Source organism: Sceloporus undulatus, chromosome 6 (assembly GCF_019175285.1).
Source record: "Sceloporus undulatus isolate JIND9_A2432 ecotype Alabama chromosome 6, SceUnd_v1.1, whole genome shotgun sequence".
Lineage (NCBI taxonomy): Eukaryota > Metazoa > Chordata > Lepidosauria > Squamata > Phrynosomatidae > Sceloporus > Sceloporus undulatus.
In genome coordinates this window covers 146,590,008-146,604,666 of record NC_056527.1, presented here as the reverse complement: position 1 = coordinate 146,604,666, position 14,659 = coordinate 146,590,008, and the positions used below count along the sequence as shown (strand labels likewise).

The following is a 14,659-nucleotide window of genomic DNA, read 5'->3' as shown; positions in this document are numbered from 1 at the left end:
CCAAACAGAGATAGGTGGGAACACATCTGGGTTCCCAGAGGGAGACGGGCAGCTGCGAGGAGAGACGGAGGAAGGGAGGTGCATCTGGGCAAAATCCCCCCCAGCAAACCCAGGGCTCCCTTTCTCTGTCACAAACTTTTGGGGCTGCAAGTGTGTGTATCCTGCCTGTGGCCAAGACCTCTCCCTTGCTGCGTCCAGGTGCCTTTGGCAGAAGTGGAATAATAACCGCTGGCTCACAGCAGCACTGCCCACCTTCCCTCCCTCCCTCTTGCTGAGCAAATAAAGACAGGGAACAAAGAAAGAGTAGTTTCTTCTTGCTTTATTTTACAATTTCTCATGAAATATATTTACAGCATGTGGATGATATTTTGGTTGGTTTTATTTTTTTTGCCTCAGTGCAGGACACAGGCATGTTGCATAAGTAGAAACCTTCAAACATTTATGAAAATAAAAAGATGAAATAAAGCACTTAACTGAGATTCCAGCTAAGTATGTTAAAGAAGGTTTGTAATGGCCAGAGTGAAAAATGTCAACAGCAAAACTGCTTCTAGGGGAAGGGTCTCCAGAAGGGGAACCCCCCCACTCCACCTTCCCTCCCTTTAACCCTGAATAGTCCAGCAGCAGCAGCAGCAGCAGCATCCGCAAACCCCTCCAGACGCCCACATGCTGCTATCCAGAAGGCCGTGGGGCAGGGGGCCCTCTGTTCCTGCCCAGAGGAGAGAGAAGCCCCCTCCCTGGGCACCCTGAGCCAAGGACCAATGCTGGCACCTCTGGCTGGCGTCTCCTCGCACTCCTCCTCCTCCCACCCCACATGGGCCACAGCCTTCTCCTTGGCCGCCTGTGGCCTTCCCAGGCCCATTTGCTTCATTGAAAGAGGCAACCAGGGGCTGCTGTGTAGGATCCCACCCCCTCCCAGCCCTCTCACCGACTCTGAATGGGGCTTCTGAGGGTCTCCATGGGGCCTGCACATGCAGCCGATCTCTGAATGGGGAACAACAGGACGACCCCCTTAATACTGCGATGGTGTTATCTTTGGCGGAACAACGTTACCTCAAGCCATTCAACGTCACAGTGATCATTATGAGAGGTCGGGGGGAAAAGATCAGCATAAAACATTTCCACCTTTTTTATTTTTAAGTTTGTATGCAAAAATCATTTCTTTATATCAGCAATTATAAAATTAGAAACCCTTTCTTGAAGTAACTGCACCTGTAAGTTATGGTAGAAAAACCACCGGGGGAAGTAAGAGTTAAAATGGAGTTTGCATAAAATGGAAACTGGCCGAGTGGCCGAAAGGTCCGAGGCTGGACGGTGCAAGAAGATGGGGGGCCAGGAGGACGAGACTTGGAGGAGCCCACACCAGTCGCTAACAAAGACACAACCCAAAAGACAAACGTGTTGCTGGGCAACCTGATGGGGCAATGCGACAAAAGCAACATTTCCAAAAGATGCCATTAACCAGTTTGCCCGCGATGGCAGTTTTGGCACTTCATTGAAACAATTACTTGTTTTTCAAAGACCCCAACATGTAGAAAAGATCGAGAGCTCTTGGACATATCTGGCAAACGGAATACTTTACGTTCTGGCAAACACAGAAATAGAGTTAGTTAAACATTCCCACAGAGTTGCAGACACATGCATGGTTCGGACGTCGGTAACACTGGGTCAAGGGCCTTGGCGTCGGTTTTTGTTTTTTGCATTTACTTGCATGGAGTTCTCAGGCGGTTTCTTCTGGGGACCGCGTTTCAGATTTGAGTTTGACAAACTCTTTGGCGACATCGTCGTTGCTCCTCTGAGAGAGTATGCGCAGGATGGTCAGCCCTGTCTCGTCCATGTGGATGCTCTTCAGCAGTGGGTGCCAGGCAGCACTGCTCCCTCCGTCTGTCAGGCTCCGCAGCTGGAAGACGGTCATGCCGATGATGCGGTCCTCCCTGGCGAAGCAGTAGTCTTTCACGGCCAGGTGGAGCTCGTAGGCCGCTGGCCGCTCCTCCTTGCCCAGAAAACTGGGGCCAGAGAGAGAGAGAGAGAGAGAGAGAGAAGGGTTCAGGATGGTGGCCAGGTACTCCTTGCCTCCAATGTGACATGCGCATGCGCATGCGCAAGGAGGAAGGGAAGGGAGGGGGACCCCGGGCCCACTCACAATTGGAAGGTCTCGTTGTACTTGGGGGACCAGGTGTTGCTCTTGGTCTTGGTCCCATGCTTCCTCCGCTTGTCACTGAGGCTGGGCCCCAAAAGGAAGACCTCTACAAAAGGCCGGAACATGGCACTTGTTTGCCAGTGGAGGCCGTTAATTGCTATAACTGAAGGCAACAACAATTAGCACAGACTACCTGAGGACCCCATGCCTAAGAGACACGCATGCACACAGACACAGGCCCAGTGGGGTCTGTGCCGCTTTGGTAACGCACCTTTCACCGTCACTTTGTGCTCTCCAGTTCCTGGCTGCACTGTGAGCTCCACCTGCAGCTGGATCTCCCCCACAGTGTTCTCTGTTGCCTGGCCTGGAAAGAAAGGATATGGAAGGATATAAAAGGCAGCTGCAGGAGGGTCACGAAGGAAGGAGTCGGGAAGACTGCGAGGGAGGGGGCACATGGCAGGGGGCGAAAGCCAAGGTGACACAGAGAGGGCCCTGTGAAGAGGTGATCTACATGCAGGCATAACACATCACCCAAAACACAACACAATACACCCCCTCTGGATCGGGCTGCATGGGGAGGTTGTCTGAGGAACTCCTCAAAAAGCAAGAGGTAAGGCAGTGGCTGAGTTGGGAGCGACATCTGTCCGTCTGACTGGTCAGCAGGAGGGACATTTCAGCCTTCTGAAACTCCCCAAATAGCCTCCCATCCTTACCATGGGGAGCAGTGGGGAGGCACCGCCGTGTGTGGTGTGTGTGTGAGAGATGCAGGGAACCCTTGTCAGGGTGGTTCCACCATGAACCCCCAGAGTGGCCGAGGTGCCATTGGTCTGCTGCTCTGGCTGCTTTGCCCCCTCCCTGTTCCTTACCTAGCCCCCCTGAACTACTGGCTTGAAGGGGAACAGCCCAGCAACACCAGCCCCATGGGGGTTGTAGGGGTGGAAGGGGCCACCTGTTAGGCATGGGACAAGCTTGTTGGTGGGCTGCCTTTCCCAAGGGGCACTGCCATAGAAGGGCTCACCCCAGAGAGGCTGGGGGCATTCAGAGGAGGAGAGGGCCTAGCTTACTCTCAGCCCTCCTTGTGTGTGGATGTGGGGGGGGGGGTCTTCAGCTCAGACTTTGCTTCCACGTCATGGCCTTCAATGCCAGGCTGGTGCTTGGGGGCCAAGAGGAGAAGTAAAGGGGGGTGGGTGAGGAGCCGGGAGGGCTTTGGCGCTGTGTTTTTCAAATTCTTGCCATAGATTGATTTCTGAAAGTGAGTCTTTGGGGAACCTTAATCTGTCTTCCAGAAACAGTGCAATTAATTAAGACAAATACTGGAAATCTTTTCAATTATCCCCCCAGATCTGTAGACAAACGCAGCTATGAAGGAAGTGATTTACATCTGCAATGGAACAAGGGCACTATCGGCAAGAGAAGGGGGGCACGGTCCCTTTGCTGTGGACTCACTTTGCGCTGTCTGGGTGTCAATGAATTTCTTTATCAGAACGTCTGTTGTCTGAGTGTACAGGTTCAGCGCATATTTGAGCGACTGCAAATCTGGGCTCTTCTCCAGGAAGTTCTTCTTGAGGCCATTTCCTCCCGCATGAAAGTATTGCTGAAAGGAGAAGAGGGGAAAAGAAGGGGGTCACAGTGGGGCTCTTGTCCAGCCGAGAAACCCCCACGACTAGGATGGGAAGCACAGGGCCGAACTGGTCCACTTTACACCCTCCGCAACCCTTCAGGCTTTAACAAGCAGAGGCTATTCATCCATCCATCCATCCATCCATCCAGGGAAAATTATGTGCTATTGCTCTGCATGCCAAGGTTGAGCGCTGGAAGGTCTGTCCGCCCCCCTCCCCAGGGCCTTGCAGTGGGAAAAGCCCCTTGGCTGGGCAGCAAGGTCAAGTGCAAGGCCAGCTGGAGCGGACGTCCACTGCTGAAGGGGTCAGCAGCCTCTCGGTGCCAAGGGAGGCCTGTTTCCTCAGCACAGCCAAGAACCGGAGGAGAAGATGGCCACTGAATCCTCCAGCTGCCTGCCTAGTTGCCCAGCTCTGCTGAATGGTGGCTAGCCTCATTTAAATTGCTGGAAGGGCGATTTAATTAGCTAGCAATTATTCAGTACAAATGTGTAATTAGACACATTTTTCTGACTGGAGAGCAGTTCAGCAATGGAAACGTGCCCTTAGGGAACTGTGAAATTTGCCACCACTGTATTTGCCACTGATGGAGAGGAGCTGTTGCCTGCATCCCAGCCCCTCCTTGTGGCTGAAAGGACCCCCTAAAAGTGCTGAATGCACAAGGAGAGATGGGGGTGCAAGGACTAAGGGGCCCAGGATGGAAAGGCTCAGAGAGCAATGGGGGAGGGTCACAAGGTGGGTCACAGCCCCATTTCTCAAGCTCTGGAGCAAATACTTCAGGCCTGCTCAATGGAACAACCCTGTCCTCACCGTAAGACGGTTAAGATTCATTACGGTGAAGAGGGAAAGATCTTACATGAAGCAATGGAATTAAAAGCTGTATTCTGCATAGCAAACTCATTAAAAACAGTGTGTGTGTGTGTGTGTGTGTGTGTATAATGAGCCTCTAATGCTCTTTTGAAGTCAAGTAAGATCAAAGAGATAGCAGAATGTGTGATACTCTCTTTCAACCTCCACAAAAACACTTTGGAGTGACCTAAAATGCATTGTTTTGCAATGAAATTTCAGAGCAGCTCACTTATTTACGAACTGCTGCTGGCTGGAAATCCTCTGCCCGCCATCTATAACTGACTGGTGTGGCTGCACTGTCCTCCAGCAACTTCCCTGGCGCAGAAGGAGGCATGGGAAAGGAGGGCCTCCTTCAAACACTGGGGAAAATGTGGGCTTTTTGACACAGGGCCAAACAGAAGTATGTTTTTTGAATTAACATTTTGAAGGAAGTGGTAAATCGTCTCAACAGGCTGTTCCCCCCTTTTGTAATGGGGCCAACCCTTGCTGACCTGCTGTTCCTCCACGACTTGTTTTATGCACCAAGTCAGTGTGTTCCTTGGCATCACTCCTTCAACAGAATATTCCCTGCCAGAGGCAGAAATGATGTGGGATTCTCATGGCTGGTGAGGGGCTGCCCCTAGTGTGCCAGCTCCTGGCTGAGCAGCTCCTACCTTAATGGTGGCCAGAACCACGTCCATGATCGCGCACTGCCGCAGCGTCAGGCTCTTGCTATCTTCCCGGATGACGTGGTCCTGAAAGAGGAGTGGGAAGGCAGTTGTGGCACAGCGGTTCTTCCCAAAGTGGGGCAGCCCCTTGCCTGCTGTCCACCACCACCTCCCCAGTCGGTTGGAGGGTAGTCGAGGGCTCTGAAAACCCCCAACTGACATAGCTCTATTTAACCTAACATTAACATGTGGAGCGGACTGCCACAGTTTGTGTATGTGGGGTGTGTGGGGTGTGTGTGTGTGTGCAGGCTAAGAAGGTGGGACAAATTCATGGGATTTGGGAGGGAGATGCACAGATATCCCCATGGAGACTCCAGGCTCACTCAATGGAGCTGTGCCTGTGGGTTTGTGGAGGTGGATGCGAGGCTGACTGGGGCAGATTCTCTTCCAGATGCTGACCTATGTGTCTGTGAGCATGTGTGGGCGCAGCTCCCCCACGTTGCAGCTGTGGGTCCCCCCCCCCACAGGGCCACAGGCCAGGGACATAGCCAAGGGGGGAGTTCTTGGGGTCCTGACCCCCACACCTTCCATTAGAAAAAGGAATGGTGTGTGCTGCTGCGCCGCTGCACCCAAGCCCCATTATAATGGTGGCACTTAGTCTGGACCCCCCCCACTTCTTAAAATCCTAGTTACGTCCCTGCACAGGCTCCCTTACCTTCAGCTTGGAGAGCTGGCTGAAGTCTTTGGCTGCACTGAGGAGCATTGGGGGGCCCTGAGGAGAAAGAGAGAGGGCAGCCAAAGGGGAAAGTGGGACCATGCCCGGTCCAACACCCGCCGTCCACTTGAGGGGGGGATGAGCTTGATCCCAGCCTCTCAGGGCTCCCAGCAGGCAGGGGGGCTTCAGGGGAAGCAGGGTCGGGGTCAGGGGACTTCCTTCTGTGGAAACTCAGGGAAGGAGGGACTTCTGGCCCACCCTAAGAGCCCCTCTTGGCTGCAGGAGGGCCACACAGCTATGGTGGCTTCTGGGGGGGGGGGGGCGCACAGTGGCCTGCCGCCCCTCCTCTGGCCTAGAAGCCCTGGGAGCTTACAGTTTGGTCCGTCAGGGGCGGGAGGACAATCTGCTTCTCCATGGTGTTCAAGACCAGCTTCCAGAGCTCCTTCAAGACCCGCTTCAGCACTGTCTTCTCACAGATCTTGGCGGAGGCACTTAAGCTGCACAGGAAGAAGGCTGCCTTCAGAGAGAGCCCTGGGAAGAAGGGGTCCCATCCACAGACAAACAGACAGAGGGACGGATGCCTGGATGGGTGGCAGAGAGTGGGGAGAAGCCCCCAGAGGGCAGCCATAGGCAGCTCTGCCACAGGGACAGTCAGGCCCTTGGAGGGCTGCAAGTCAGATCCCAGGAGGAGCTCTAGGGCTTTTCTCTACTGTGGGGTGGGTGAAGGAAAGAAAATTCAGAAGCAACACTATCTGTGTGGGAGGGGGACCCAGTTACCACATTGCAGGAGAAGAAACCTCTTCTAGCTATTTTCTGAAGTTGTTTTGTTTTGTTAAGCATTTTTAGAGGAATTTAGATGGGGATTTTTCAAGTTGTATAAAAAAGAGAAAGGGTGCTGAAAGAGGGTTCTATCGGCAGCTTTCAGGTTCACAGTTTGATTTCTGCAGATGCTTCCTGTGTGGATTCCAGCAAAAAAAAACCACCCCAAGTTCCTCTGTAGAAGCGGGGGCCCCTCGACACAAGGCCAATGCCAAGGCCAAGGCGACTGCAGAACCCATCACTCTCTGATGCCAAGGGGGGTGGACGAGGTGCTGGGAGGGTGGGCATAGGGCTGAGCACCCCCAAAAGCAGAGCGGGGGAGCTGCCCTCCATCTCCCCAACTCCTCCACCCTCCCCAACTCCCCCAATCCTTACGTTTTGTCAAGGAAATCCATCAGGGGCCGCAGGACGATCTCTGCCTCCACGGCGCTGTTGGCCTTGTTGGCAGAGGGTCCGTCTCCTCTCATCTGGCTCAGCTCGATGCCCATCTGCCGCACACACTCCTCAATCACCAGCTGGAAACTGAGAAAGAAACCCAGGAAGAGAGTGAGGATGGATGGAGGGGGGACTCCCGAGTGCCTCCCACTCCAAAGACCACATCTCACCCTCCCCAGGGGTCTCTGGTGCTGGAGGTGGCCTGGGAGGGCTGCTGCAATCGGGTGGACAGGTTTGGGCAAGGCACCTTCATCTGGTCTCACCAGACCCACACAAAGCCCCAGGTCTCAATGGAAGGGGGCTGATGGGGGGCTCCTGCTAGGAGATGCCCAGCCATTGGCAAAGACCTTTCTTGGGACGGTTGCCCTCTTTCCTTCCCTGAAGAAGGCCTTGGCACCCAGGGTCATCCCCTTTTGATTTCTGCGCTGCCTTTTTAGAAAAGCAAGACCTCCTTGCAAGGCACAAGATCCTAGCCATCCAGGGACACCACACAGCACAGTGAAAGTGCCTTGGTCAGTTTTCAAAATCACCGTCATAGGTCCAGGTCACGCGTAATCAGACAAAGGCCTCCAGAATAAGGCCGTTGGTGCCCGGACTCCCCGGCTGCCCACAAGATCCACTCACCCCCACCCATGGCCTCCTGTGACAGCCCTGCCTGGCTGGCCTCAGGGAGCACCCAAGACTGGACCCTGCCCATGGCCCTGCCCTACTGTGGAAGGTGTAAGGAAGGCTACCTGGCCCCATAGATGACGCTGAGCTCATCCAGGACAGCGCTGAGATGAGCCTGCAGCTCCTTCAGGGCTGCACTGGCTTCCAGGTCCAGCTGGAAAAGAGCACAGGGGGTGAGCCTCCCTCCGTCAATACATCCTCTTCCCAGTCCCCCCCCAGCCCCCCAGCCCCGCTGCTTCTTTCCAGAGGTCCCTTTGGCGGAAAGGAGGCAAAGGCATTCACTCACCTACTACAGGGAGGGGACATTAATGGGAAACCAATGTGGAAGTCCAAGGCCAGGAGAGCCAGAAGGGAGAGGACACGATCTGCCTCCTTGGAAGCCCTTGGGAGACCACCGCTGCTCCTGGAGGAGAGCCTCCCAGTGGGGCAGGGGGTGGGGGAGACTTGCGTCCCTTTGACCCGAGGGGAGTTTCCACACTGGTTTGCATTAAATGTTGGCAGAAGCCGTGCATCCAGCTGGGGTGCAGAGAAGGGAAGGGGAGAAGTGTGTGGCGGCCCCGGGGGGCCCATGCGGTCTCTGCAGTGGGGGGAAGGGGAGGAAGGGGCTTGGCTCCTGCTTTTTGGAGGCTCTGTCCATCCACCCCAACACAGCCTCGGGCAGCCTCCAGTGGGGCCCTGGCATGCTTGGGCCCCTTGCAGCTCAAGGGTCTCTGCCCAGCCCCCAGGTGCCATGGGGAGAGAGACCTTACATAGCGCACACAGATCTCTCAAGGGGTGCGAGGTGCTGGTGGGGAGAAAAGGGGTGTCCATGCACAGGCATTCACATTTAGCCCCTAGTGTGCAACCTCTGCCTGTCCCTGGGGTCCCTTTGCAGCACCAAGGGGACGTGGGTGGCAGTGGCCAGAGAAAGGTGCCTCTTTCAGCTGCCCACATGGCTGCCGTCTGGGCTTTAGTGGGAGCAGGGTGAGTTTTCCTCTTGTTGCCCCCCCACACACAGCTAGCCCAACTCTCCCACCCCCAAGTGGCTGTCCTGCCCCCGGGGCCACAATGTGTGAGGAGAGCTACCCATTTCCCAGGGGCTCAATACGAGGGGAGCATCATGCATGCCTTTGAGAAGCTCCTTCCTGCCCTGAGGTTCAAACCACCCACTGGAGAATGGACAGCTCTGGAGTGGCTCCCTGAGCTCTGGAAACACCTGGCAGCCCAGGGCACAGAGTAGCCAAGGGCCATGGGGGAATGCAGGTGGAGGGAAGAGGGCTGTGAAAGCCACCAAGGTCCTTCTGGCACTTGCTTGGGCAAGACGGAAGGGTAGGCTGGGGGCAGGAGCCTCTAGTCCACCCGCTGTTGCTGCTGCCACAGGCGCAGAGAACAGGGCATCTCCCTCCATGAAAACGTGGGCCCCTCCAACCTCCCCCTCCCTTTGGCGCAGAGGCAGAGGTCCCACATCCCATACCATGGAGGCAGGATACTCCACGGAAGGCAGGGTCTGTGTCCCAACTGGCTTCTTCCACGGAACTGAATGGGGAATCGTGGGATGCTTCAGCAGGACTGTTCAGGGGGCAGGGGGGAGTCTGGAAGCCCCCTCAGCTTCAAGAGACGACTTGTGTATAAATGCATAAAAAGAAGCCCTAATCCAGGCCATGTGAACAAAAGCCCTGAGCGAGGAGCTCCACATGCCAGGAGGGCTTGAAAGGAGGGGAGAGCCTGCTGGGTTGGGGGCCTTGCAGGTTCTCAGGAGCAATAGGGGCAGCTGGGTCGTGAACCTTTTCTGCATTCCCTCCAATAGCTTGGAAATTGTGCCAGTGGGCATGCCCCCCAGCCCTCTTCTGACAGGGCCCTTCCCTGGGCACTCCCCACCCCAAATTCTCACTGGATGGGCTAAAATGTAAATGCTTCTGTGGAAAGTGACTGCTCTCTCTCAGCACCAAACTGGCGTTTTAAAGCAAGCCCCCCCTCTGTCTCCCTCCCACCCCTCCCTTTGCACATGGTCTGGAAAAGAAGCCATCTTTGTGAGCACAGAAAGATCTGGAGCGTAACGCAGAGGCCGCGCTGATCTTTCGGGCAGCTGAGCATGGGCAGAGGTTGCACCAGCCAACTGACTGACGCACGCACGCACAGATGGACGGATGGACGGAAGGATGGGAGGACGCACAGGCGGACGCAGAGAACCCCGGCAGCACAAGGTCACTCTGAGCCATGGGGCAGGTGGCCAGGGGAAGAATTAACGGAAGATGCTTACTAGCACAAACCTCAAAAGAAAACCGCTCTCCTTCTTGCTTCTGCTCAGGGAATGGCAAGTTAAATGCATCAGACAGAGACAGGAGGACATGTTACAGACACGCACAGCGGCCCTACGGCTGCTTCCAGGACCCTCCCCAACCTGTCTGAATGTGGGCCAGTGCAGACGGGAGGCATGATCGCTGGCAGCGTCAGCAACAAACAGCCAAGAGGACCAAGAGCCCCACCAGAGGCGGCAGTCTGGCCCAGAGGGAGAAGTTGGCCACACACCAGGACCGGGGGGGGGGGGGTGCAGCCTAGCCTATGCCAGCCCCTGTTGATGGAGCTCCTTGTGCCCACAAGGGATCCACTTCTCTGCCTCTTCTCTTCCCGCTTTAGCGCTCCAGGGCCAGAAGGACCAGCCTCCTCTGCACCTCCTGGACAAGAGGGTCTGACAGGGACCTCACAGCCCCCCTCTGCCCACATTCACTTGCCAATCAAGGGAAGCCTTGTAAAGCAGCCCTGATGGCACCTTTGCAAAACTGTCCTTGCAATGCGTCACCCTGGGACAGGGGATTGGGGCCTTCCGCCATGGCGCCCCGTTCACAGACCATCCTGCCTCTGGGAGGCATAGTGGGCAACAACACGGGAGTCTTAAGTACCAAGTCAAACCATGGCTTCTTTTTGTGAAAGCCTTCAGGGACTAATCTTTTTTCCTTTTTCAGGGTACATGGTTTTAATAGGTTTGGGCTTCTCTGCTGTTTCAACTTGTAATCTCTATAATGTGTTTTTATCTGATTTAAAATATTTTATAGCTTTTATCTGGAATTTTAAATTGTTTATATTGCCTTAATTGCATGCCACCTTGAGACACAGCAACAGCACAGAAATATTTTAATTAATTAATTCCTAACTAATTCACAGCTGGGTTCTTTCTTCGAACAGAGATTAAGTGTTGGAACAAAGAGCACCTGACTCACCTCTTTCCCCCCCATGGCTTCAAACATCTTCTCCAGCAGGACTCTCAATTGCTGAATGTTGTTCATCAAAATACAGGGCTAGAAATGAGTAAATAAGGAGAGGACATGGAAGCTAGTTATAAATGCTAGCTATGGAAAGGGGCACTATTGAGGGGGGGCAGGCAAGTGTCAAGGGGGTACTGTGGGGCACCCTTTTGCAAGGAGGCCTTCCTCCTCTCCTTCCCCCAAACTATCCCCTCCCCCTTATGCCAAGTATGTGTTTCCATCTTTCTTAAAATGGATTGCCCACTTGCCACCTGGCAGAGTCCATGGGATTTTTCTCAGCAAGCAAAGCGTTCAGCCTGGTTCCTTTTGCAGGCTTCTGGGATTTAGAAATTATTATTTTCCATCTCTCCAAGACAGAAAAAATGCTAAAGAGAGATGTGGAAATCTCCCAAAGTGGCATTGTCTGAATCATTGATTTGTGACTGCCAGAGAAGACATTATTTGGACAGAGGAAATCATTCAGCTGGAATGAGATTTCTGAGGACAGCAAAAAGAATCCATCCAGCAGTTGCCCAAAAGGCATGGTCCCCAAGCCACTTGAGCAGGAGCTGACCAGTGGCTTCTTGGCATGGCTGACTGACTGGATGGCAACCACGAGCCACTGGTCTCTAAGTGGCACAGAAGCCCAGGAGGGTTTGGAGCTTCCCTTCAATGTGGGGATGAGAGAGGCTGGCTGCCCCTATGCCCTTCGGAGACGCTGCACCTATGCCCTTTGGAGAGACCCTCCACAGTTCCCTTCTCTGCACTTGTGGGGAAGAGTGCCAGTCTCCTCCCTGACCCCTAAGCCATCTCTTGCCCTGCCCCATGGGACTGCACCTGAGCCTAACTGTGCGATGGCACGAGGCCAGCATCCAGACCTAAAGCGTACCACTCCCCCCGCCCCCGAGTAACACCTCTGCCTCACTATGGAGAGCGGGTGTTATAGAGAAAATCCACTAGGAAAAGATACTCACCACATTTTCTTTATCGCAATAAGAGCTGAAGTCGTTTGTGACAATTGCAGCGTACTGAGTGAGCACTTTATGGATGGTCTGGAAGAAAAAGGAGGACCATCATGTTTCCAAAACAGAGGGGAAGGCCATGCCACCACTGCCCACAGCAAAGGGCCCAAAGACCCCTGTGGGAAGGGGAAGAGAACATCCCCTGAACTGGACCCCTGCCCACTTCCAACTGGCCCCCTGGACTCCCAGGACCATAGTGGCTCCTCTTGGCTCTCAAGTCCCATTTAGCTGGGGGCACTGCAACTTGTACAGGATTTTGGGTTGCAGGACCCACCAACCATCTTCCATATGTGCTTTTACTCACATGCACGCACGCACACACACACACACACACACACACACACACAAGTGCCATCTTGGCAAGAGAGATACAGGCCCCCTCCCCATTTCAGCCTGGGTGCAGGAGAAAGGCAGCTCTGCTCTCTGGCTCACCCTCCAAGCACAATCCGGCCTCTACAATCCCCTGGTTTTGCTCCCAGGAAGGCTGCTCTGAGCTCTTGGCGGGGGGCCTAGGGACAGACCGCAAGAAGCCATGCCCGGCCTGAGGGTGGGGTGCAGCCACTGCTTTGCTCGCACACGTGGGGCAACTGGGCAGCTGTTGCTGAGCCAGACTCTGACACCCTGTTGCCAACCTGGGGCACTTTGCCCCCTGCGTCTACCCATCCTGGAGCCACCTGGCACCCCTCTGAGCCATGCATACAGTCCAAGGTCTCTAGTTGGGCTGAGACCAGCCTTTGGGGCGCTGTCCTAGTTTGGACAGGCCTGGCACTGGAAGGGGTCACACTGGCAAGTTGGGTGGTCTAGAAAAGAGGAGGCTTCCTCAGAGGGAGAGGGCAGGCCAGCATAGGGCAGCCCCACAGAGGATTAAGAGAGGCCACCTATGAAAGCCGCAGAGACAGAACCCTGCTACCTCACCCACCTGCTTGCCCCCTGCCTCCCTCTGCCAGACCCCTGGGGCAGCGCCAAGAGGACACCAGTCTACCTTGGCAAACCTTCTCATGAGGTGGGAGAGGGCTTCTGGGTTTGGACATTCCAGCTTCTTGATGATCTCAAAGCTTTGGTTGAGCTGCGTGAAGACATCCACCACGGAGCAGGAGAACAGGGCATGGTCCGAGGTTTGCTGGAACTGCAGCAAGGGGGGGGGGTGAGACCATTAGAGGATGCTGGCATGGGATGGGGCCCTGCTGGCCCTTTGCCTTCCTGCCTTCCTCCAAAACTGCCCCCAGAGACTGCAACAGCAATTCCTTGGCTCTGCTCTTTGACTTCAGGCTTCCTGGGTCCAAAAGGTCAGGGCAGCCTGGAATCCTCTCCGGATCCCTGCTCTAAACTAAACCCACCACGACCAAAGGAAGTGCATCCCCTGAGATTGTGGGAGCTGCCTCTGGAGCATCTCCATTTCCCTCTCTTTGGGGCAGCAGGAGAGACCACGGCTGACCACTAACCATAGGCTGAGAGCTGAGATGGACTGGCAGCCAGGGTGGCCTTCCTCACAGTGACAGGGCTGCAAAGGCTGCACGGAGCTCTTCTGGCCTCAGTGGGCAAAGAAAGCCACCGGGCCAAACAAAGTGGAGATGGAGGCGCTCAACAATGGCTCTTTTTCATCCTGGAGAGATGTGACCAGTGGAGTTCCACAGGGCTCTGTCCTGGGGCCAGTTTGCTATTCAACATCTTTATCAATGACTTGGATGAAAGAATTGGGAGCATACCTATCAAATGTGCAGATGACACGAATTTAGGAGGAGTAGCTAATACTCCAAAGGACAGGATCAAAATTCAAAATGACCTGAATAAACTAGAAAGTTGGGCCAAAGCTAACAAAATGAAATTCAACACGGAGAAATGGAAGGTACTGCACTTAGGGCGGAAAAATATATAGATATAGGATTATAGGGGACACCTGGCTGAATGAAACTACATGTGAAATGGATCTGAGAGTCCAAGTAGAACACAAGTTGAACATGAGTCAACAGTGCGATACGACAGCTAAAAAGGCCAATGCGGTTTTAAGCTGCATCAATAAAAGTATAGTGTTTAGATCAAGGGAAGTAATAGTGCCACTCTATTCTGCTCTGGTCAGGTCCCACCTGGAATATTGTGTCCAGTTCTGGGCACCACCATTTAAAAAGGATGTGGAGAAACTGGAGCCATGTGTCCAAAGGAGGGCAACTAAAATGGTGAAAGGTCTGGAAACCATGTCCTATGAGGAACGACTTAAGCAGCTGGGGATGTTTAGCCTGGTGAAGAGAAGGTTAAGAGGTGATATGATAGCCCTGTTTAAATACTTGAAGGGATGTCATGTTGAGGAGGGAGCTGACTTGTTTTCAGCTGCTCCAGAGACTAGGACCCGGAACAATGGATGCAAGCTACAGCAAAAGAGATTCCACCTCAACATTAGGAAGAACTTCCTGACAGTAAGGGCTGTTCCAACAATGGAACACACTACCGCGGAGTGTAGTGGAGTCTCCTTCTTTGGAGGTCTTTATACAGAGACTGGATGGCCATCTGTTGGGGATGCTTTGATTGAGAGTT

The 14,659-nt window shown here is 54.2% G+C and overlaps 1 protein-coding gene across 1 annotated transcript in view; it reads right to left on the bottom strand.

Annotated features, from left to right (window-relative positions):
- Window positions 1–304: 304 nt before the first annotated feature.
- Window positions 305–14,659, bottom strand: part of UNC13C (unc-13 homolog C) — a 71,686-nt gene continuing 57,331 nt past the window's right edge. Inside the window, exons 22-33 of the mRNA XM_042474610.1 lie at window positions 13,113–13,256; window positions 12,083–12,160; window positions 11,085–11,162; window positions 7,953–8,041; window positions 7,159–7,305; window positions 6,338–6,461; window positions 5,965–6,021; window positions 5,256–5,336; window positions 3,584–3,731; window positions 2,409–2,501; window positions 2,141–2,300; window positions 305–2,003 (exon numbers count right to left, since the gene is read on the bottom strand). Of these exons, the coding sequence (XP_042330544.1) occupies window positions 1,718–2,003; window positions 2,141–2,300; window positions 2,409–2,501; window positions 3,584–3,731; window positions 5,256–5,336; window positions 5,965–6,021; window positions 6,338–6,461; window positions 7,159–7,305; window positions 7,953–8,041; window positions 11,085–11,162; window positions 12,083–12,160; window positions 13,113–13,256 (1,485 nt within the window). The 3' untranslated portion in view covers window positions 305–1,717. The remainder of the gene's footprint in view (window positions 2,004–2,140; window positions 2,301–2,408; window positions 2,502–3,583; window positions 3,732–5,255; window positions 5,337–5,964; window positions 6,022–6,337; window positions 6,462–7,158; window positions 7,306–7,952; window positions 8,042–11,084; window positions 11,163–12,082; window positions 12,161–13,112; window positions 13,257–14,659) is intronic.